The 24,599-nt window shown below is 41.6% G+C and overlaps 1 protein-coding gene across 1 annotated transcript in view; it reads left to right on the top strand.

The window, feature by feature from the left end:
- The first annotated feature begins 1,389 nt into the window (after positions 1-1,389).
- The window catches only part of KAT6B (lysine acetyltransferase 6B), a 179,427-nt gene continuing 156,217 nt past the window's right edge, over positions 1,390-24,599 (top strand). Inside the window, 3 exon segments of the mRNA XM_059053107.2 lie at positions 1,390-1,683; positions 11,794-11,863; positions 14,859-15,737. Coding sequence (XP_058909090.1) covers positions 15,117-15,737 — 621 coding nt within the window. The 5' untranslated portion in view covers positions 1,390-1,683; positions 11,794-11,863; positions 14,859-15,116.

Raw genomic sequence — 24,599 nt, 5'->3', positions numbered from 1 at the left:
GGGTAGACACAGCTCCTGAGGCATCCCCCACCCCAAAACTGCCGCGATCGCCCGAGGGTACAAGGCCCGGGCGGAGGACGAAGTTTGGGGCCCACAGCGGCGGGAGGGGGGGCGCGTTGGCGGGGACCGCACCTCTCAGTCCCAGCCCTGGCGGGCACACTCCCCGCCCCAAACGGCCCAGGCGTCCCCATCCTCCCGCGGACACCGGCATCCCCGCCCTCCCCCGAGGGCGGCAAGCGGAGCCCCCCAGGGCGGAGGCAGGTACCCCCGGGGCGGGGACTGGGGCGGGCGGGGTCCAGGCTGCGCCCCCGGCCGGGCCGGGCGGGCTAGCTGGCGGCGCGGGGGGAGCGGGGCTGGGCGGCGCTGCCTCGGGCTCTGTGCGCTGCAGCCCGGAGCCGAGGAGGAGGAGGAGGCGGAGGAGGAGAAGGAGGCGGCGGCGGTGGGTCCCGGGCGGGGGGAGCGCGGCGCTGCGGACCCGGGCGGCTGGCAAAGGACGAGGCGGAGGCTGAGGAAGGCAGCGGGGAGACCCGGGCTGCAGCAACAAAGGGCAGCAAGCGATTGGCCGGGCTGCAGGCGAGGTTAGCCGGGGACCGGGGTGGCTGGAGGCAGCGGCGAACGGTGCACGTGCTTGCAGACACTGGCGAGTGTGCAGCCGGGGGGGTGCACGCCCGGCGGGTAAGGGCTTGCTCCCCCTCGGCATGGGATGGCGAGGAGGGTGCAGCTACATCGTACTGCCAGCACCCGGCCTGAGGCTTGCAGGGTAGGGGTGCGTGGGGGGTAAGGATGCGAGCCAGGGGGCGGGCGAGTAGTCGCCCGGGACGGGACGGGAGAGGGTGGAGGAGGGGGCGGGATGGAACGCTCCAGGAGGCGCGCCCGTCCGCGCGCTCCACCGCAGGAGCTAGCGACTGAGAACCTCGAATTTTAACTTCGCGTGCCCGCCCGCGCGCGCCCGCCCGCGCCCACCCCTAAATCCTGCGGCCGCAGCCAGCGATCAGCTCTCACACAAACTTTAGCTGCGGGCTAGGGGCTTTGGGGTTGTGGGGGAGGGGAGAGGGAATAGGCCCTCTGATTGGCGTTGTCTGCAGCCAATAAGGCCAAGTGCCTCTCCTGCGAGTAGACCCAATCCATTTCTAGAGGTAGAAGGGGCGGGTAGGTGGAAGTGGAGGTTGCGCGGTGTCTGGGAGAGAGAAAAAGGGCTGGACCAATGGGTGCCCAGAAGAGGCGGGCCCAGAGGTCTGTTGATTGGTACTGGCAGTGGACCCTCCCCCGGGGTGGTACCGGAGGGGGGGATGATGGGTCGAGGGGTGTGGCTATGCGGAGGCGAGATGACCGGCAGGATCCTACCCCAATGGGCTGCAGAGTGGTTACTGTGTGGGTGACAGACAGACCCTTAGGCCAACGGGTGGCCCTAAGTGTCTGCGGTCTAGCCCAATGGAGCAGCGCCGGGGCGGGGCCGCGGCTCGGGTTTAATGAGACTCCATTGGGCTGTAATCAGTGTCATGTCGGATTCATGTCAACGACAACAACAGGGGGACACAAAATGGCGGCGGCTTAGCTCCTACCCCTGGCGGCGGCGGCAGCGGTGGCGGAGGCGACGGCACCTCCTCCAGGCGGCAGCCGCGGCTTCTTTCTCAGGCAGCGGCAGCGCCCCCGGCAGGTGCGGTGGCGGTGGCGCGCGGCCAGGTCTGTCACCCACCCCGCGCGTTCCCAGGGGGAGGAGACTGGGCGGGAGGGGGGGGGGAAATCGGGGGCTTGTGTTGCCCCTCCCACAGGCCTCTGCGCGAGGGTCACCGCGGGGCCGCTCGGGGTCAGGCTGCCCCTGAGCGTGACGGTAGGGGGCGGGGGAAAGGGGTGGAGGGATAGGCCCCGCCCCTCAGCGGAGCCTCCAGGGCAAGGGGCGGGGCTCGAGGATGGAGGGGGCGGGGCTATATGGGGTGGGGGCGGGGCTCGGGTAGTCGGAAGGCGGGGGTTTGGAGGGATTTTCTGAGTGGGAGAGACTCAGTAGGAACGGTGGGGGGGCCAGTGAGTGTCTGGGAAGTACACTCCCAGTGAGGGGGTGGGTGGGAGGGGAAACTGGAGGTGTGCAGGCAGGTGCAGAGGGGAGAGTGGGAAGAGTGCAAAATTGGAGATGTGGAAGGGGGACCGAGGGGCAGGTGAAATGGTGAAGAAGGGTGAGATTGCAGTTATCTGGGGGCAGAGTAAGAATGAATTTGGGTGTGGTAGGTGTGCAGTAGTGTTGAGAAAGCGATGCAGAGTAGACATTGGATTGGAGGAAGTATTGGGGAAACTGAGAAACAGGTACATTTACTGTGGTGGGAAGGAGGTATGTGGGTGAATCGGCATGTTGGAATAGGAAGGTTTGCTAGCTTTGGGGAATAGGAAGCATTAAAAAAAACATGGAGGGATGGGATAGATATTTTTGAGAGTCTCTGAAAGATAAGACAGCACAGCAGACTTAAATGTGAAGTGAGGCTACTTAGAACTTAGATATATGCAAAATATATCTAGCAGAAAATCTCATGGGGTCAGGAGGTTGGAAAGGGTGACAGATGTGGAGAAAGATGGGTGGGGCTGGGTGAATGTGATTTAGACTGCACCCAGAGTGAGGATGGGGCAGCAGAGAAAGGTGTTAGTTTAGAATACAGGGTTGTTAGATAGGCTGGATTTCTTGGGTGTAACTTGAGCTGGGGTCAGGAAAGGGGGAACAGGGTGTCTGTCTCAGAAGGAGGCTCCCTGTGTACTACCTCAGGAAAGGGCAATTGTGTAGTTTTGAACTTGTAAGTACTTTGAGGTGAGTGCAGGGAGTGGTGTGAGACAAGGGGCAAAGGCAGAGGAGGGGTTAGATTACAAACGTGGAAAATAGGAAAAGAGAACCAATGAAACAAGTTTGGGGTGGAGGTACCCAGAAATTCAAGGTAAAGAGAAAGAGTATATGAAGACTCCTCCATACAGGGACAGGAGGTGGGAGTAGCTAATGGGAATGTTGGGATAGTTATGTGGTACTCGAAAAAAGGTGTGTGTTTGTTGGCTTGTTTTGTAAGACTACGAGTAAAGTACATTCTTCCTGTCTTGTGTACCCTAAATTTTCTAGGATAGCCCTGAAGTAAAACACTCCATTCTTTTTTTAAAAAATCAATTTATTTATTTATGTATGTATTTATTTTTGGCTGCATCGGGTATTCGTTGCTGCACGCGGGCTTTCGTTAGTTGCATGGAGCGGGGGCTGCTCTTTGTTGTGGTGCGCGGGCTTCTCATCGTGGTGACTTCTCTTGTTGTGGAGCACGGGCTCTAGGCGCGCAGGCTTCAGTAGTTGTGGCATGCAGGCTCATTAGTTGGGGCTCAAGGTCCTGGAGCACATGCTCAGTAGTTGTGGTGCAGGGGCTTAGGTGCTCCACGGCATGTAGAATTTTCCTGGATCAGGGCTTGAACCCGTGTCCCCTGCATTGGCAGGCGGGTTCTTAACCACTGCGCCACCAGGGAAGCCCTCCATTCTTTTTTTAATTCATAAATTCTTCACACATTTATCAAAGTGAATTGGGGCAGGGTTTTTTTTTTCATGTTTTTAAGAAGGAAAGCATAATGCATGTTTCAGTAAAGGATAAGATTCTTACCTGATAACTTATACTTAGGGTTGAAGGTTGAGAAGGTGAAGTGATGGTTAAAGAAAAAAAGCAGAAGAAAAGATAGAGGCAGAGGAAGGTTCTAACATTAAAGGAGGAACTTAGGGGAATGGCTGGCTAGTGGTAATGACACAGTCCGTTGAAATTTTGCCTACCAGCCAAACCCAGGCCTCTGAGTAGAGTGGATGTTATGTCATTGCCGTTACACCAAATGTTTGTCTCTGCACTGCTTGTCAGATGTAAGGCATAACGGGAATGAAAGATAAAATAGGGTGAGTATTGGAAGGTAGTTGAGAAAATTCCATAAATAATGTTAATGTACTTCAGAAACTTTCATGGACTTTCGAATGCCAGTTAAAAGACTTAGCCAACCGATATGGCTTTACTAAATGCCAGGGTTCCTCACAGGTGACTTTTCAGTCTCTTAGATAGTTCTCAACACAATAGTTTCAGTTTTCGTGCATACCGTGTATACGGATGCCTGTATTTTTATCAAGTGAGAGAAAAGGAATTGTTTTATGAATGCAGGGATGTGTGAGCTGTAGTGATCCATCTTTGATTACAGAACAGTAAATGACTAGTGGATGGGAGAAGTGTGAGGAAGGGATATTTCTTCCCTGTAATGCTTTAATTTGCATTTCCAAAGCACCTTTAAGCGCCTTTATTTTAGGACTCCCACAATCTTCCATTGTATCATCCATTCCGCTCTTGCTGGATATTTGAGTTGTTTCTAGTGTTGGGAAGTTGTGAACTAAGCTGCTGTGAGTGTTCCTGTATCCGTCATCTGGTGCGTACGTGCACAGTCTCTCTGAGGTGTACACCTAGGAATGGAACTGCTTGTTCACAGGCAGCGTGACCGTTTATGCTTGTTTATGCCTGTTGTCCCGGTGTAATTAGTAGTATAGCACCTTTAATTCTCAGCAGTGTCTGGATTTGGATGATGAGCTGTATGGTTGCCCTAGTCACGGGGTATGCTTGTCTTCAACTTTACTAGGTACCAGTCAGACTGTTTTCCAAAGTGTCGTACCACATTATACTCCCTCCAGTATATTATCTCATATATAGATATAGATATAGATATATAGATCCCTGTCTTCTCATCCTCCCCAACTTAGTTTTTTCAATTTAGCCTATCTGGTAAACTTTGCATTTACTTGATTAGTAAGGAGGTTGAACAGCTTTTCATATATTTATCGGCTACCTGGATTTCCTCGTTTGTAAAGTTCCTGTTTAAGTCGGTCCCCACCCCCACCAGCCTTTTTGTAAATTGGTCCTTGTGTCTTTCATTGCTATTTAGAAGTTCTTTATTTACTCTGGATACAAATTCTTTGTCCTGTGTGTGTGTTGCAAATGCCTTCCTCCGTTCTCTGGCTTGCCTTTTCACTCTTTTTATGGTGTCTTTTAATGAACAGAACTTCTTAATTTTAATGGAGTCAAATTTACTGGTCTTTTCTTTATGGTTAGTGCTTTTTGTGTCTTGTTTTAAGACTCTTTTCCTACCCTCAGGTTTAGATATTCCCCTATCAGTATTGTAAAAGCTTTACTGACCTTAAAAGATATATGATTATGAGTCAAACACACTCTTTTGACTCCATCCTCTCCATTACAAATCTATTTGTGCTTTTCTTCACTTTCTTCTGTTCTCTGTCTTGAATTTTTACTTGTCTGCAACTGTAACTAAGAGCCAGGTGCTGACTTCCCCTGTCTCATAGGAGAAAATGGTCATATAGACAGAAGTTCAGCCAGGTTAGATTTTACAGGTCTCCAGCTGACTGTATTGCCCTTTTTCCTTTTATGAGCTAGCATTTTATTGTGTTCCTGCTACATGTCTGCCACCATCGTTGGTTCTTTCATATTTGTTATCTCAATTATTCCTCTTTACAGTTCTGCAAAACTGTACATTTTTCTCATTTTTACAAGCGGGAAAACTGAGACAGATTGATTCAGTAACATGTCCAATATCCCAGTTTAGGTAGCTGACAAGGTGGGGACTTGATTTCTGAACTCTCTAGATCCATCCCATCATAGCACATCACCTTGTTAACACAAGCCTGTTTGATAAGATCCAAATCCGGTGAGAATAACTTTCTTTTAATGTAATATGTCCTACTTTAAGCACTCATAAAGATAATTATTGTGAAACTGGATAAAACTGTTGACCTCTCTGTGTATGTTAAAATAGGTAGAGTAGTGCGTGGACCTTAAGAGGTCCTTGGATGGGCAGTAAAGGTTCTGTAAGCCCTTGAAATTGTGTGCAAATGTCTGTATGTACATGTGTTCCTTTAAAAAAATCTGTAATTTTCTTGAGATTCTCAGAGGGCAACCCTAAATGTGTTTTGTTTTGTTTTGTTTTTGCGGTATGCGGGCCTCTCACTGTTGTGGCCTCTCCCGTTGCGGAGCACAGGCTCCGGACGTGCAGGCTCAGCGGCCATGGCTCACGGGCTTAGCCGCTCCATGGCATGTGGGATCTTCTCGGACCGGGGCACGAACCTGTGTCCCCTGCATCGGCAGGCGTACTCTCAACCACTGCACCACCAGGGAAGCCCCCTAATGTGTTGTAAGGCTACACTGGATATCCTGCTTGAAGACATCTGTGATAAAGTTAATGCAGAATTCTGAAATGATGTGTATTTTCAAAATAATCTTTAAAAAATTCAGATGTCAGATTTTCTTCTTAATATGTCATTCTCAGTCTTTGTCATTAAAACCCAGCTAAAGCTCATTTGAGATTTGGAAGAAAACTAGGATTGAATAGCAGTTTTAAAATGCCAAAAAAGACACTCTAAATTTAGTTGATTCTTTTTTTAAAAAAATTATTTATTTTATTTATTTATTTTTGGCTGTGTTGGGTCTTCATTGCTGCACACGGGCTTTCTCTAGTTGCAGCGAGCAGGGGCTACTCTTCATTGTGGTGCGCAGGCTTCTCATTGCAGTAGCTTCTCTTGTGGAGCACGGGCTCTAGGTGCACAGGCTTCAGTAGTTGCAGCACATGGGCTCAGTAGTTGTGGCACGCAGGCTCAGTAGTTGTGGTGCATGGGCTTAGTTGCTCCATGGCACGTGAGATCTTCCCGGCCCAGGGCTTGAACCCATGTCCCCTACATTGGCAGGCGGATTCTTAAACATTGCACCACCAGGGAAGCCCTAGTTGATTATTTCTTAAGTGAGAGTGCTTAGTTATAATATCATTACTAATCAGTGTACCCTGGCTCCAAAGACCTGATGACTACACATGACTTTTCATCTTGTCTCTAAAATCCTCTGTTTTACAAGGGATCAGATTTCCTGTGAGGTTCCTAACAGTGTGATTAAAGTTTAGAGACTGAAACTGTTGAGCACTTAAATGCAGGGATGACTATGCAAACATAATTCATGGCTTCACCAGGAGATTTGGGACATGTCTCTACTAATTTATGATGATGATGTTGAAACTAATCTTTGCTAGGGATTATGGAAGCCATAATAGTTTATTGATGGTTCAGTTATTGTTTGTTGAAGCAGATTTACACAATTATAGTTTAATGACATGACAAGGATATTGTCAACTAGGAGCGCATGACATGAAAAATTAAACTTCCAATTAATATAATATGTATTAGTTGAAATGATAATTTTCATGGTGATTTAGCCTCTTAGAAATCCTTGGAAAACATTATTAGCTTATGAATTGAAAACTCTCTATGTTAATGAGTAGTGAGAAAGAACTTAGTATTATTCTAAAAAGATGGGAAATTAAATATTCAATTCAGCTAACATTTATGGAGTGCCTACTCTGGGCTTGCTGCTGAGTTAGGCTCATAAATATAAGTTGAACACGATTGATATGTGGAGAGAGGAAATACTGGTTGCTTTTGTTTGTTCCTTCAGTTATACTTCCCTCCAGCCTATACTGGATGGATACCATTGCCAGAATTATTCAAACGTTCAACAAATTTGTGTGTGCGTGCATGTGTGTGTGCTTGCACTCCACTGTACCTTATTTTGTCACTACTCCTGCAGTGGCTTTCTGTTACTTCATCTGTCATGTTCACACGCCTCAGCCTGGCTTTTGTCACAGCCAACTTTATTTCTTATTCCTCTTCAACACATCCCCACTCCAGGCATGCACATGGATTACGAATCCCTTTGGTCTGACAGCTCATTCTTATCTCTGTGCCTTCTCCTAGATTCTCTTCATTCATTTAGTGATGCATTCATTTAACAAATAGGCATTGAGCCCTTCTTATGTTAAGTTGTGGTCCTGGGAAGTCTTGGGGCACGCCAAGATGAATCAAACATGAGTCCTGTTCTAAAGAATTGTACAGTCTATTAGGGGAGATGAGGTCCGTGTATGAGTAAGCAACATACAAAGTGGAAAATGAATGCCAAATAATGAGAAAGCTAAAAGCTTCCTGTTAGACAAAGTGATGTAGGGCTTCTGAGAAGGTGTCTGTTTGTACTGGGCCACAAAGGATTTGAATTGGGGTGGAGAGGCCAAGCAGTTGTCCAAGTTTTGCCTTGTCTTTCAAGGTCCAGTTTAAGTCCTCTCTGTCCAAAGGATGTTCTACCCATCCACACTCAACAAGGAATAGTCACGGTTGTTTTCAGACATTTTTCCTTCTGTATTCAGTGGAACCCTTTCTTTAAAGTGAATCTTATGGAGAAGCCCATTATACATAGAATAGTTAAGGTAGAGATGCTTTGTTTGGTGCAAAGGATTATGGTGGGCCTAGTGTTTAACCCACAGGGGCACCTGCAGGTGGTGCCCATACCCAAGGCACTTTCTCACAAGAGGTCCAAGGAGCCTAGTTTGAAAACCAGTGGAGAGACAGGAAAGTGTTTAGGTTTTAGCATCTGAATTAAAATCTTTCATGACTTAGTGGTCTGAGGTCTTGACCTTCAGGAATCAGTTTTTCTTTTGCAAAATGCGGGCAACAGTGCTACCTTACAGGGTTATTTTAATGTTTACTGATAATCTATGTAGAGTGCCTGGTCCACAGTAGGTGTCAGACAATGGTTGCTATTATAGTTTAGTGCTTTATTTCTTTTTAAAAAAAATAATTTGGGGTGAAATTCACATAACATAAAACTAACCATTTTATTTTATTTATTATTTATTTTTATAAATTTACTTTATTTTTGGCTGCATTGGGTCTTCGTTGCTGCACGTGGGCTTTCTCTACTTGCAGCAAGAGGGGGCTGCTTTTTGTTGTGCTGCATGGGCTTCTCATTGTGGTGGCTTCTCTTGTTGCGGAGCTTGGGGTCTAGGTGTGCAGGCTTCAGTAGTTGTGGTGCATGGGCTCAGTAGTTATGGCTTGCAGGCTCAGTAGTTGTGGCTTGCAGGCTCAGTAGTTGTGGTACACAGGCTTAGTTGCTCCATGGCATGTGGAATCTTCCAGGACCAGGGCTCGAACCCATGTCCCCAGCATTGGCAGGCAGATCCTTAACCACTGCGCCACCAGGGAAGCCCAAAACTAACCATTTTAAAGTGAACAATTCAGTGACATTTAGTATATTCACAGTGTTGTGTGACCACCACCTCTATGTAGTTTCAAAACATTGTCATCATTCCAAAATAAAATCCCTTACCCATTAAGCAGTTTTTTCCTAACCACTTCCCCCATCCCTGCCCAGGCCCCACCAATCTACGTTGTGTTTATAGCTTTATCTGTTCTGGATGTTTCCTATAAATGGGATTATTATGATATATAACCTTTTGTGTCTGGCTTCTTTTACAACATATTTTTGAGGTTCATCCATGTTGTAGCGTGTATCACTGCTTCATTTCTTATTATGGCTGAATAATATTCCAGTGTATGGATATATCACATTTTCTTCATCCATTCATCTGTTGATGGACATTGGCCTTTTTCCACTTTTTGGCTATCGTAAATAGTGCTGTCATGAACACGAGTGTACGTGTACTTATTTGAGTACCTGTTTTCAGTTCTTTGGGGTGTATACCTAGCAGTGGAATTGTGGGGTCATACGGTAATTTTATGTTTAACTTTTTGAGGAACCACCAAATGGTGCTTAATTGCTTCTTATACCCACAGCATCTACCATAGGGCTGTACTCAAAGAACAACATCTCACTAAATATTTGTTGGTTGTTCTTTGATTAGTATTTATAACCTCACCTCCCAATTCACATGTTTTGGGCCTTGAGCATTAATTTTAAGGGAAATAGATGCATCTAGGACTTGAAAGTTAGCCAGTATCACCGTATGGATGTATCTGATGTTGTCAGACAGCAGGTGTTTGTTCACCAAGGATGCTGTTTGGAGCAGCTGTGCTAATGGTCTGTGTTGGGTGGTTACAGAAGAAAAGTTAAGGTCCCTTCCCTTAAGCAGTGTATGTTCTGTTTCAGAAGATATTGTTAAGATTTGTGGATCCTCACTCAATTACATAGCAGGCTATGAAAAAATCCAGGAGCCTATAAAAGTGAGAGAGCTAAAAATAACTGTTAGCAAGTGAAACTCAGGATGACAAAAGAGTAAACTCTATTAATCTTTATTTTTTTCTACCACTGTTTTTGGCTCATCCACAATCTCATGACTTGAGTGTTATGACATTAATTTTGAAACAACACACAGCTTTAGCAAAAGCTTAGAGGAGGCTTCACATATTATTTATGATCCAGGATATTTTGACTCTTCTTATTGCTGACATGTGTATTTCTGAATAGTGTTGATATTTATATAATACTAATGAAGCCAAAAGCTCAGTGTTGGACTAAGCATTTCTCTAGATCTGTTTAGAATAGTGTGTAATGAGTGATGTAAATAATGTTTTACTATAAGACTGTATGATACAACCATATAATTTACTGATGTTATTTTGTAGTTAAAAATAAAATGATTCAAAACCTTAGAAAATAGAATAATTTAATTTTGATGTAGCATGAGTCCCCAGAATTAATTTGGAATGACTCATTCTCATTTTGATAGGCTTTTAGTCCAACTTTCAAGTTTTTATAGAAAAAAATGAAAAGAGAATAATGGTTTTTAGGGTCGTACTTGTAATAGAATATGCTATCTACGTATGAAACAAATCCTAGGGCTCTGGAAAAGAGAAGTGGTATGGATAATTCTGAATCAGGGGAAGAAACATTTCTATTTGCCTTTTGAATGAATTATGCATATTTTTCCTTAGATTTGTCTTTCTAGTTAGATACTGCTTAGACTAAAATTAAATTGGTTTTCAATCTATTCTCTTAGCATATACCAGTTTACAGTGGGGCCAGTGGGATGTCAGAAACAAACCAGCCTAAGATTAAAAAATTTGCAGTGGATAATATACATGTGTTTAGTTGAGAATTGGCTGCAGATAAGAGACTTCTGATTTTGTTCCTCTCCTAGCTCTGTGTGTGTGTATGTTTTTAACACTGATTCGGCTTGTAGCAAAGAGCTGCTGAGTTACATCTGCTTCTGCCTAATTAACTCTGTTGGTTAGTGTCAGATGAGAGCTAATTTTGATATTAAATTGAGGAGTGGGGTGTGTGTCTGTGGCTGGGGGAAGGGAGAAGGGGCATCCAAGCTTGCTTGGTTGTTTTGTACACTATCAAAGTGCAGCTATTCACAGTGTTGTTTTACATTTATTTTTTGCCTTTGAAGTAAAAATGATCACTACTGCCCTGAAATGTGACCTGTACCAGCACATACTTACTATTGTGGAAAATGGTGCATCCTTCTCTTAGGTGTAGTTATTGGCCATATACTTCAATCAGTACCTAGATGCCAGGTGACCTTTGGGACAAATAGTGAATGTTGCCTCGGAAAGTTAATATTGACCTTTAAACAATGTTCGACTTTTTTTTTTTCCTCCAGACGAAATGTTATACCTGCCTGGCTATTTGAGTAATAGTGGGATTTTTTTTTTTTTTTTAATGACGGAATTCTTTTTTAGACTCCATCACAAACCTGATTTTTTAAAATTTGGAGAACAGGTCTGGCCTTAAAGAAGAGTGAAAGTTTACTTCTTTAGGCGCTCGCTGTGGGGCTTCATGTCCTATCCTGAATTCCATGTTCGTAAATACCCTTTAGTGGTATGAAAGCTAACATACCACCAAACATAGTATACCAGTAAATTCATTGCAGCTGTTTGGATTGAATAGTTGTGGAGATCCATAGATGGTTGCTGAATATTAGGGATGTCCTTATCCCCAAATTAACATTTACATTTTTTTCTTTTGGCAGATTTGCCTGAAGATCTGGACAATCTTCTTTTTTGTCATGGACTTTTAAAACACTTGGAGTTCCAATTCTGGTATTTTCCCTTGTTTTATTATATTTTTAAGATATAAAATGTCAGTCTTGTTGAAATATGTTGGTAATGGAGATGAACAATTCTTTTGATTGTGGTTAGGATTGTGGTAATAGCTTGTCATGAAGGTATATTTTAAGTGTTTATTAGTTATGAAATGTGTTTTGTCTTAATGTATGTTCATTTGCTTGTGTAACCAAAATGCCTGAAAGCAACTTTGCAATGTTGGATACTTTTCTGTGACCTCTTTTCTTGCTTCCTGCAGTTGTATTTTGTGCAATCAAATTAAATTAGTTGGTTCATCCTGAATAAATGATGAAAGATGAAATAATTATTTGGACATGGTGAAATGTCTTCTATTGAAATTTTGCCCCAAACCATTTTACTTTGGAAAGATCAGCTTCCTGTTTTAAACTTACTAAAGCAGTGATTCCTGTGTTCTATCGTGAAAGTGGTTGCACTGTGAAAGCCAATGATTTCATTTCTAAACACACCATGTTCCAAGTCTAACAGTCAGTAATTTATATAATGACACAAAGGGGAGTGCTTATTAGATTTGCAGATGACATAGGTGACAGAATCAAGTTTCAAAACAATTTTTAACAAGTTGGAAGACAGACTCAAACCAACAAGATGTACTTGCACTGTGATAAAATTTAAAAATCCCAGCATTTAAATTTGCATAAGGAAGAGAATGAAAAGACTCGGCTTGACAGAATTTTTGAAAGAATATCTGGGATTTTTAGTTGGACTGCCCGCTTGGCATGAGCCAGTTGTATGGCAGGCCTGGTAAGGAAGTTCATGTTACCTTGGGTTGCATTTATAATTGGATAATGCCTGGAATGCCAGATTTTAAGATGGGCATTGCCCAAACTAATGAGTGACCAAGAGGAGGAGGTGCTTGGAAACCTGTGATAATGTGGGCATGTTAAGGAACTGAGATATGAGTGGTCTAAGGTGGGGCTGGAGGTAGAATGGGGTTTGATTGTAGCAGTTTTCAAAAGATACTTGTTTTCAAGTATATGAAGGCTCCTCATATTAAAGAATTTCTTGAGATTGTTCCAGGGGAACTAGGACTAGTGGGTAGAAGTTATGGGAAGGCAGATTTTGGCTCCTGTGAGCAAGAAATATATTGCAGTTAGAGCTGTCCAACAGTGGCATGAGCTGTCTTAAGAAGTGACAAATTCTTAATCACTGGAAGTATTTTGAGACTTATGGCCTATCTGTTGGGATATTGAACAAGGGATCTTTTACTGTTTAACTAGAGGTTGGACTGGATAACCTCGAAGGTCCCTTTAGCCCCACGTTTCTGAGGGGAGAAAAATGGAGTGAACCTACAGCTTACTGATTGCAAAAAGGACAATCCTTTTAAAATTGCCTCTTTCAAGCTGACTGAACTAGTATAGTTAAATGGCCTAATTGTTTTCAGCAACAGAATCTTTGAGAGCAAATGTTAAATTCTTCAGTGTATCTGGCTAAAGTTTTGAGGAGAAACATTATTTTCCCCTTTGAGGTACCTTAAATGTAAGTAAACAACCAGAGATAACTTTAATTTTATATTTTATGAGACATTTTTCAGAGTGTGTAGACATTGTATTGGATGGAAGTGATGATAGCTACTATATACTGAATATTAAATACTGTGTTCACTTAATTCTCTCAACAATCCTGGGAGGGATATACTGTTATTTCCCTACAGGTAAAGTGATGGAAACGTTAAGTCATTTTCCCAGGGTTTCTCTGCTAGACATTGGTAGGGCTGGCAAGCATACTATTTGTCTAATTGCAGAGGCAGAACTAGCTAGAGCAGGCAGTCGTGGCTCAGGTGAAGATAGCGCTGACTTAGACTTTAGAATAATGGCATTTGAGCCTTGAGTCTATTACTGAATCTTATACTGAGTGAGTTCCACCTTCCCCCGAGCCTCAGTTTACCCACTGAGTCATCCTGCAGATTACATGACAAGTTATACGCCAGCACACTCTGTAAACTTTAAACTATATTATCTATGAAGAGCAAGGTTAGAGCCCAGATATGACCCAACTCCCAGGCCAGGATGCTTTGGCCTGGTGCTCTTGGCAGGTGTACTCAATACCAGATTGGAGACCTAGGGGATTTTTGTGTACACCTGGAGGTTCTCAGAGAGCAGTATCACTCCCTACCTGGTATCAGATTTGTACGAACCTTGCTCGAATTGAGCAGTTTCATGAGCTAACTGGGTACTAAGACACCTAGAGTTTTCCATTGTTCAAAAGGTGACGGGTTATGTTACTACATTAGTTTCAGTTTTCCAACGTGTGGGTTAGAGAATGTCACTGACCCTCTTCAAAAGGTTGGGAAAACATGATTCTGTAGAAATGGCTCAATGAGAAATTTTCTTACTTGTGAGTCTTGGGAAATAGAATGTTTAGCTGAAACAGAAAAATCAGGATCATTGCTTTTTTCTTTTTTTGGCTGCACCGCGCATCTTGCGGCATCTTAGTTCCCCGACCAGGGTTAGGGATCAAACCCAACCCTGCCCCGTGCAGTGGAAGTGCGGAGTTCTAACCACTGGACTGCCAGGGAATTCCCTCTTTTTTTTTTTAAGTTTCAGATTTTTTGAAGTCGGTTTAATGTACTTCCATCAAATTTTTTGCATCATAGACTTATTCTTTCATGTTGATTTTATGTTTATAGTAGACATATCTTGAACCACTGTCATGTAATTTTATTAATTTCAATAAAGGTTATCCATCAAATATGTAGCTTAGATGTGATCTCTTAAATGCCCCATGAATGACTCATATAAATAACATGTAAAATCCTAAAAGAAATTCCTTCTCAGACTGTGACCCAGTTTCTGGTTGGCAAATGTAGTCGCTCTGGCTTTGTTACATAATACCTGCCTGTCATTACTTCTGTGGTCATTTTGCATCTGAAAAGGTAATACTAAAGAGTCTTTTAATTTATTTTTAGAAGTTTCATTATTAAGAGGCTTTCCCCCCTTTTTAATCCTTTAAGGTCTTGATTTCCTGGTTAAAGATGTTCTTCACCCGAATGCAGTTTTTCCTGTTGGTCAAATAAGACAACTATCAACATTGCCTGTTTGTCCTCTTTTTAATCTCTAAAGGATGGATGTTTGTAAGATGTTGCTTAATATGGTCTGGAATACTCTGGCCATTTGTTGAATTGTAAATGACTTTCAAATGTGCAAGTTCTGTTAAATACAAGGAGAACCTCTATGGGTAACTTCTGTATTGAAGAAGTCATTTGTCAACCATGGTAAAACTTGCAAACCCACTTTATACAGAGTGGATTCTTGAAGCTATACAGAAAATAAAAAAGCAAAAGCAAAGGCCCTCTGAAGAGAGAATCTGCCATGCAGTCAGCACTTCCCATGGGTTGGATAAGAAGACAGTCTCTGAACAGCTGGAACTCAGTGTTCAGGATGGCTCAGTTCTCAAAGTCACCAACAAAGGCCTTGCCTCCTATAAGGACCCAGACAACCCTGGGCGCTTTTCATCAGTTAAACCAGGCACTTTTCCTAAGTCAGCCAAGGGGTCTAGAGGATCATGTAATGATCTCCGCAATGTGGATTGGAATAAACTTCTGAGGAGAGCAATTGAAGGACTTGAGGAGCCCAATGGCTCCTCCCTGAAGAACATAGAGAAGTATCTCAGAAGTCAAAGTGATCTCACAAGCACCACCACCAACCCAGCCTTTCAGCAGCGGCTGCGACTGGGGGCCAAACGTGCGGTGAACAATGGGAGGCTACTGAAAGACGGACCGCAATACAGGGTCAACTATGGAGGCTTAGATGGCAAAGGGGCTCCCAAATACCCCAGTGCTTTCCCATCGTCACTCCCACCTGTCAGCCTTCTACCCCATGAGAAAGACCAGGTAAGTGCAGAGAGAATGTCAATACACTGTTAAATATTGCCCATTTGACTTGTACACTTTCAGTTAAGTTTTATACGGACATAAGTTCCGAGTTAAGTGTGATAAAATAAAATGTTTTGCCTCAGAGCAGGCTTATATATTTTAAGAGGTATATATTGTTTTACAGTATAAATTGTTCTATATTGTTTTACAGCGTATTAAGGGCTTCCTCTCTGGTTGACTAAGAATTTAATGTGATGATTATGTGGTTTGTTTTTTAAACTGTAATTGCTAATCCGTGGGTGCTTGAAGGGACCAGGATAACTTTAATCTTCCTTCCTCAAGGCAGGATCATATGTATTTCAAAAATCCAAGAAAGACCATTATATGTTTTTCTCTTTTTAAATTATTATTTATGTTTATTTTTTTAGCTTTATGAGGTATAATTGATATATTTTTCCCTTTATTGTTATTTCAGAGAAGAAGAATCTATAGACTAATTTAATACTGATAGTCTGTGCATTACTGGAACTGTTTTAATATGTGACCTAAATCCTGCCTGTTTCAATTTAAAGTCATTTGTTATTGTTCACTTCTCAGCAGGTGAAAGTGAATGTTTATTTTGTCTCATACTGCATCTTATATGGTTTCTCTGGGCCTTCTGTCATTTCCATAATAATTATACGTATATGGCAGATTTCTCCTTAAGTTACTGCTACAATTTAAAGTCTTTGTTTAAGTAGGATTTTCCTTTGTTTTATTTCAAAGCTATTGAAATTACTGCCCAAACTAAAACCAAAACAGAGCAGTAGCAAATTGTTTATAATGGTTTCGGCCCCCCAGTTTGGGGGCTTGTTGTCTGTCCTTTGGGTGAGTGGATGCATTGATAGCAGTTAACTTTACATCTTGTAAGCCATTAGCCATTGTTGATAGAAAGGGTGGCGGTTTTATGTGCTAACTGCATTTTCAGAAGTGATGGAAACAGTGTTAGGAAAAGCTGTGCTCCTGATGACTTGTTTTTCCTCTTTGGATACTGCTGCCAATAAGATAGACCCTGCTTCCCTTCTTGCCTTAAGCTGATAGAGGCCCAACTCTACAAACTGGGTGGGACCAGGTGATTTGCCTTTCCACAGACCAATCGAAACCCTAGAATTTCTTTCTTTTTCTTCTTTTTTTTTTTTAATGTATTTTAAAAAACATCTTTATTGGAGTATAATTGCTTTACAATGGTGTGTTAGTTTCTGCTTTATAACAAGGTGAATCAGCTATACATATACATATATCCCCATATCTCCTCCCTCTTGCATCTCCCTCCCACCCTCCCTATCCTACCCCTCTAGGTGGTCACAAAGCACCGAGCTGATCTCCCTGTGCTATGTGGCTGCTTCCCATTAGCTGTCGATTTTACATTTGGTAGTGTATATATGTCCATGCCACTCTCTCACTTCATCCCAGCTTACCCTTCCCCCTCCCCATGTCCTCAAGTCCATTCTCTGTGTGTACGTCTTTATTCTTGTCCTGCCCCTAGGTTCTTCAGAACCTTTATTTTTTTTTTTTTCAGATTCCATATATATGTGTCAGCATACAGTATTTTTCTCTTTCTGACTTACTTCACTCTGTATGACAGACTCTGTGTCCATCCACCTCACTACAAATAATTCAATTTCATTTCTCTTTATGGCTGAGTAATATTCCATTATATGTGCCACATCTTCTTTATCCATTCACCTGTCAGTGGACACTTAGGTTGCTTCCATGTCCTGGCTATTGTAAATAGAACTGCAATGACCAGTGTGGTCCATGGCTCTTGTTGAATTATGGTTTTCTCAGGGTATATACCCAGTAGTGGGATTACTGGGTCATATGGTAGTTCTATTTTTAGTTTTTTAAGGAACCTCCATACTGTTCTCCATAGTGGCTGTATCAATTTACATTCCCACCAACAGTGTAAGAGGGTTCCCTTTTCTCCACACCCTCTCCAGCATTATTGTTTGTAGATTTTTTGATGGTGGCCATTGTGACCGGTGTAAGATGATACCTCACTGTAGTTTTGATTTACATTTCTCTAATGATGAGTGACGTTGAGCATCCTTTCGTGTGTTTGTTGGCAATCTGTATATCTTCTTTGGAGAAATGTCTATTTAGGTCTTCTGCCCATTTTTGGATTGGGTTGTTTGTTTTTTGATATTGATCTGCATGAGCTGCTTGTTTATTTTGGAGATTAATCCTTTGTCAGTTGCTTCGTTTGCAAATATTTTTTCCCATTCTGAGGGTTGTCTTTTCCTCTTGTTTATGGTTTCCTTTGCTGTGCAAAAGCTTTTAAGTTTCATCAGGTCCCATTTGTTTATTTTTGTTTTATATGTATGTTTTGTTTATTTATTTACTATTGGCTGCGTTGGGTCTTGCTGCACACAGGCTTTCTCTAGTTGCAGCAAGCAGGGGCTACTCTTCTTTGCGGTGCACCGGCTTCTCATTGCGGTGGCTTCTCTTGTTGCAGAGCATGGGCTCTAGGCATGCAGGCTTCAGTAGTTGTGGCTCATGGGCTCAGTAGCTGTGGCTCGCGGGCTGTAGTGCACAGACTCAGTAGTTGTGGTACACGGGCTTAGTTGCTCCGTGACATGTGAGATCTTCCCAGACTAGGGCTCGAACCCGTGTCCCCTGCATTGGCAGGTGGATTCTTAACCACTGTGCCACCAAGGAAGTCCCTCATTAAATACTTTTATAAAAGCTTTTTGCCATGAGGAAATTCCTTAAGGGAATATAGAGCCATTTCTTGATGGCTTTGGATATCTGTTTTAAAAATATATAAATTACTCTAAGGTATATTAAGGTTTTATAGTTATCAGGTGCATGGACTAATTCAGGCAGCTTTAGGCAATTTAATAATACTTTTTAATAATTTTGTGGTCCAGGGGAGTATTAACTGGTGATAGAGGAATCACTATAGATTTTCCACAGTCCCTTTCCTATCCTCTTTAGCTTTGCCCATCATTTCTTGACATCCTTATATTTTTTTCATACAGCATCTATACGAAGTATTTTTAGTCTAAAGGAAAGTCTCATGTCTGAAAGTGTCTAGAATTGAGAACAGAGTGATTTATTGCTTAGCATGCAGTTGTTCCTGCTCTTTTTGTGATGCTGATCTTTAAATTGTCCAGTTAGTGTCATCATATGACAAGGAAAGCTGAGAAAATATGTCCTAGAATTTTTATTTGATGAAATTCGGGGATTAGTTGTGTTGAGTAATCATAATCTAATTTTTAAAAAAGGACAAATAAACATAAATGAAAATCAGATTGTCGATTTGGCCAGAATGTATTGTACTGTTTCTATTGTATATTACAATAGTCTTTTCCCTTGAAAAATGTAATAAAAAGTACATCAGAATATATTTCCCTTTGAGATTACAAGGGGTAAATAGTTTAATACCCTGTAAACCTTCTAGGTCAATGTAATAGAAATTCTTAACCTGGGTCCATGAATGAGTTTGGAGTAGGTGGGCTAACAAATCCCCTGAAATAGAACAGTCGTTTGTATCCACACATTTTCCAAGGTCAGGGTCTATAGTTTTTATCAGATTTTCAAAGGAATCTAAAGTGTCAAAGAGCCAATGTGAACATTTTTTTTTTTTTTTTTTTTTTTTTTGCGGTATGCGGGCCTCTCACTGTTGTGGCCTCTCCCGTTGCGGAGCACAGGCTCCAGACGCGCAGGCTCAGCGGCCGTGGCTCACGGGCCCAGCCGCTCCGCGGCATGTGGGATCTTCCCGGACCGGGGCACGAATGTGAACATTTTTGTACTGTAGGAAATATTTTGAGTTTCTTAAACTAAAACCATATATGTATGCTGATTGTTGGCTTTTGATTATTCTTGCTTCAGCTGTTCAACTTGGATCTATATGTAGATTAGTTGTACTATAGCTTCATGTATATAGGACTTGTTCTCGTATCTTTGAAAGGCAGATTATCATTGTTCTTGATGTGCTAGAGGTCTATAAAATTCACATTGTGGGAGGACATTTATGATATAAATGGCCACTGTACAGAGATGAAGTCATTCAACACAATTAGCCAACTAATGTCTTTCAAGAAGCTGTTATTCTAGTTACCTTTGTTGAGCAGTTTAATTGTAAAAAAGAAAATAAAAATGGTAAAAATAATAACATTTCTTAAGTGTTAAAATGCTGACACTATTCCAAGTGCCTTACATTTATTGTCTCCTTATCACAATAACTGTGAGGGCCATAGATTATTATCCTTATTTTATAGATGAAAAACTGAGGCTCAAAGCCTAAGCAGTTTGTCCAAGGTCACTTTCAGAGCTGGTGCATGGTGAAGCCAAGATTGTAATGAAACAGTCTAACTCCAGACCTCTTTACCACTGGGCTGTATACTTGGTCAACAGGGGTGGCTTTTCATTAACAGTGAAAGTATCTCTTCCAGTTCCTCAAATGCTTAGAAGCAGTTGTCCCCCAACAAATAGATTTCTGGCATTTAAAATTTGGTAGTTGAAATGAGCTTATTACAGTTTTTAAAGCAGGCACTATTTATAATATTAGCAATATGGGAAAGCAGTAGGGAAAATAGTAAATCTGTGTCTAATTAAATGTAACATCATCATCATTCCTATGCATGACTGCTAGGAGGAATACAATGCAAGTTAAAATAGAAGAGCTCCTTCCTTTCTGAAATGTAATTACACATCTTCTGATAGTCTAGAATTCAAACTGGATATTACCATATTGGCTCCTTAGCATAACTTCTTTGTATTTATTTAAGAAAGCTCTCTTTGGTGAGGTGATATGGAAATGAATTAGACCACTGAAGATAAAACTTTATCTTTGACTTGGTGAGGGAACTCCTAAAGGATAGTATTAGTGTTTCTCATTAAAAATGGTAAAGCTCAATTAGGTCAGATTATGAGGACTTTGGAAAGTCAGATATTCTAAGACAGACTTCAGTTATTACTATACATTTTGTAGCATTAAGATTCCGTTTGAACATTTGGACTTTAGCATTCTTATAAAATCAGTTTGGTTCAATTTTAAACATTCCTTGGTATTTCACTTCATTGGGAATATCTTCCTAAAATTTATTAAGTGTCAAATCTTGGTATGTTTCTAGTGCAGTGCATAATATGGGAACTCTCATTCTAGGCAGCTGTAGTTGGAAAGAGAGACACTTCTAATACCAGGTAGGGCTTTTGATGTTTTTTCTTGAAGAAATGAAATAACTGTATTACAATCTTATGAAAAACCTTCTAACATAATTACCACAACGATACTGTCAATAAGAAAAAAATAAAAATGAGTTTCAGAGGGAGCACAGATGATCAGAAATGGGGCTGAGAGACAGACCTATATTAAAAATCACTTTTCGTGGTCTTGTCCTGTTCAGTTGTTTATTCTATTTGTCCCCCACCTCCTTTTAGGGAGATATTTTATTAGGGTTTTTGTTGGGGTAATTAGTATGAAATATTTACATAAATAGAAGATTAATGTACATTCTACATCAGTTTCTCGTGTTGTGTAAATGGCATAATTTAAAGAACTTTATTTTTATGGACTTCCCTGGTGGCACAGTGGTTAAGAATCGCCTGCCAATGCAGGGGACACGGGTTCAAGCTCTGGTCTGGGAAGATCCCACATGCCACGGAGCAACCAAGCCCGTGCCCCACAACTACTGAGCCTGCGCTTTAGAACCCACGAGCCACAACTACCGAAGGCTGCGCGTGCGTGCTCCACAACAAGAGAAGCCACCGCAATGAGAAGCCTGCATACCGCAAGGAAGAGTAGCCCCTGCTCACCACAACTAGAAAAGCCCGCTTGCAGCAACAAAGACCCAACACAGCCAAAAATAAATAAAATTAAAAATAGATAAATTTTTTTAAAAAAGAACTTTATTTTTAGATTTTCTTTTCTTCAGTTTTCTCCCTGCCCTAGAGAGACCCTCCTCATCCCCCTCTGGAACTTTTCCAATCTCCTGTACTTTGTGAAGGACCATTCACTAGTCCATATTGTTCTTTGATGTGGCAGGCTTCCAGAAGTCTCTCAGCCCTAGGAGAACTGTTCATGGTCTCAAACAACTCTGGATCTTTTTGACAGAAATATGTGTATTTTTTATCTGCTAATTATAGAGTCCAAATGACCTCCTCTCTGTTCTCCTTCTCAGTTCTCCTTTGAATTGGTATCCTTTGTATTTCAGATGTCACATTTCTCAAAGAGTGCTTAGTTGTCTGCATTCAACTGAAAGTTGGATAAAGGCCTAAATACGGCAGAATACACTCTTCCGTGTTCTGTAACCTGAATTTTGGGATCAGTATGAATGAAAGTCGGTTTTAGAATGACTGAAGTCTGACAGAAACCTATTATATAATGTGAATGACTAGGTGAATCCATAGTGGTGTTCCAGGGTCAGGGAAGGAAAAGGATTGTGTTATGTTGTTTCCTATGGGTAAGCTTCAGAAGTTCTTCAAAACAGCACTAGGACTGCTTTTGTGAGCAGATAGTACCAGTTGCTGAGGTGTTGTTGAGAGAGCGAGCCCTCGGATTGTCTAAGACTAGTTGGGTCAAGGGAAGGATGCATCTTTCTCTCGCATTCAGAGGAGTGAAAGCATGTTCCACTTTTGAGCTTTTATCAAGATGGGACTTGTCTAGACTTCTAATGAAATAGGTTTCAGGAAAAATAGAAACATTATGTCAGAGGATTTTGGACTCTTAAAATGAGTGTTAAGTATGAGTGTTAAGTATTCTTTTTAACTCTTTGGATCTTAGATATGTTTGACATTATAGCTGCCTTTTCCCGACCTTGACATGAGTGATACATAGAGCAGTCTATTTTTTGATTTTCTAATGGTGTTTTCTTCCAAGCATTAAGGATGCTAAGGGTGTAATTTCTTGACTAATTTCGGATATTTTCAGCAGCTTTCAGGAATTTACTGTTGTGTTCTATTTGGATTATAACAGCTGTATTTGTTATACTTTGAGTGCTAAGAAAAATCTATGTTTTGTACCTTTGAAGTTATTTAACTGTTAAGTTTTATTTGCTGATTTATTCTGACCATATCTTGGATGGGGAAGATTTTTATTCATCCTTTCCTTTCAAACTTTATTTAATAAATAGTACATTTTAATGTTTATCAGAACGAAGGTCTATATTTTTTATATATTTTATCTTTGTAATGTAAAAAGAATACACGAGAAAATGTGATTGTTTTATCACTGCAATAGCAGATTTTGATTGGAAAATTCATGACTTTTTGTTTTGTTAATAAACTTAATTTTCTTGGCCTATACATTAAACTACAGTAGATTTGATTAAACTGTTCTTCTCTATTTACACCAGCATTTCACATGTGAATCTGCATCTTCTCAGGTACTTTGATCTCTCCAGTCTATTAATGTTTCTGAGTACATAAACATCAATTAGCTCACTAAATTAAAGTTTGCAAATGAGTCAGCCATGTAATTTGTGACATTTTCAGTTAGGGCCATGAGGAAAGTGTGTTTTTGTTTGTGTGTGGGTGCTCTTATCACTGTCTTCAGGTGGTGACGGGGAGTTATAGACGTAAGAGAAGGAGGCCTGGCAGGGCTCATTCTGAAATGCCAATCACTGTTATCATGCTTATGCTTAGGACTGAACTGCTTTCCCAGAGAAGTCTCTAGGAGTTGCAAACTGTATACTGTTGTTCTTCCTTTTATAAGCAAACCTTTTAATTAGCAGAATATTAACGGTAGAGTGTAACTTTTTTTTTTGCTTCGTTTTATGAAATGTAATACATTGAAAGCGCTGCAAAGTGAACTATATAGGCAGAGTTCTAGAGTAAATGATATTAGATTTAAACTGTGAGGCTGGTTTCTTCAAAGATACAAAATAAATACTAATCAGTGGCTAAGCAAAATCCAGGAAGGATTTGTGTTAATTTGACAAGTGGGTTTAGAATTCTTTAGCCATTATTTTTTAGAAACCAGCTTTGTTCGTACATCCTTTCTCTAATTTGCTTCACTTTTGATCTTTGATAAAACCAGCTGCAATTTTGTTTCATTAACAAACTTAACTGGTTGACAGATGTTTGTTTTGGCTTGATTGTATCCTTTCTATTAGAAACAGCATAAGCATACATAGAAACCATGCTGGGCCTTTTCCTGTCTGTAGCTAGACAGGCATTTCAGAAGAGCAACTTAATTTTATTTACAAGTTCCATTTTTGTTCCTCTGTGCTATTATAGTAGGCATACAGACATTTTAGCTCTTGTTCCTCCTGTGTCAGGGAGGCCTTTTGTTCCTAATCCTCCATCTGTTAGTCCAGGACCACCCCACCCCCCACCTTTTTTTTTTTAGCATTCCAAAATCTCAGCATGAAGAAAAAGGTATTGCAGAATAGGTAATTGAGATATCAGTGACTTCCACAGTTCAAGGGAGGGAATGGGACTAGCCTGGTAAATTTAGATAATTTCTTCCATCTTCTTTGATGTTGGGAAGCTGCCATATGGAGAGCAATGAGGCCTACAGGAAGGAGGTGAGCCTTGGTCTGGGCTGCCTGTGATACTCACAGTGGTGTGGGCTGGGAGCCAGAGGCCGCGCTTGAATGTGTCTGTAGTAGTTTATGATGCCGCCAGTTTTGATTTTTGTCCATGGTTGACTGCCATGCTTGTGACCGTCTCAGATCATAAATGCGGATGATGAAGTTCAAGAAAACAGAGTAAAGATGATATGGGGTAAGAGAAGCAAAGAGTGCTCAAACTAAAATCTAGTGTTAAGGACATGAAATGATGATTCTTGTTTGATATTTGATCAACTCATTTCCCAAACCGGTATTTTAATATCATGTACAAGCTTCTACCTTATATCGAAACCCAACTGCAGCTATTGAGCCTTGAGATGTGAGT

Source organism: Kogia breviceps, chromosome 2, assembly GCF_026419965.1.
Source record: "Kogia breviceps isolate mKogBre1 chromosome 2, mKogBre1 haplotype 1, whole genome shotgun sequence".
Lineage (NCBI taxonomy): Eukaryota > Metazoa > Chordata > Mammalia > Artiodactyla > Physeteridae > Kogia > Kogia breviceps.
This window is presented reverse-complemented; position numbering and strand designations above follow the sequence as displayed.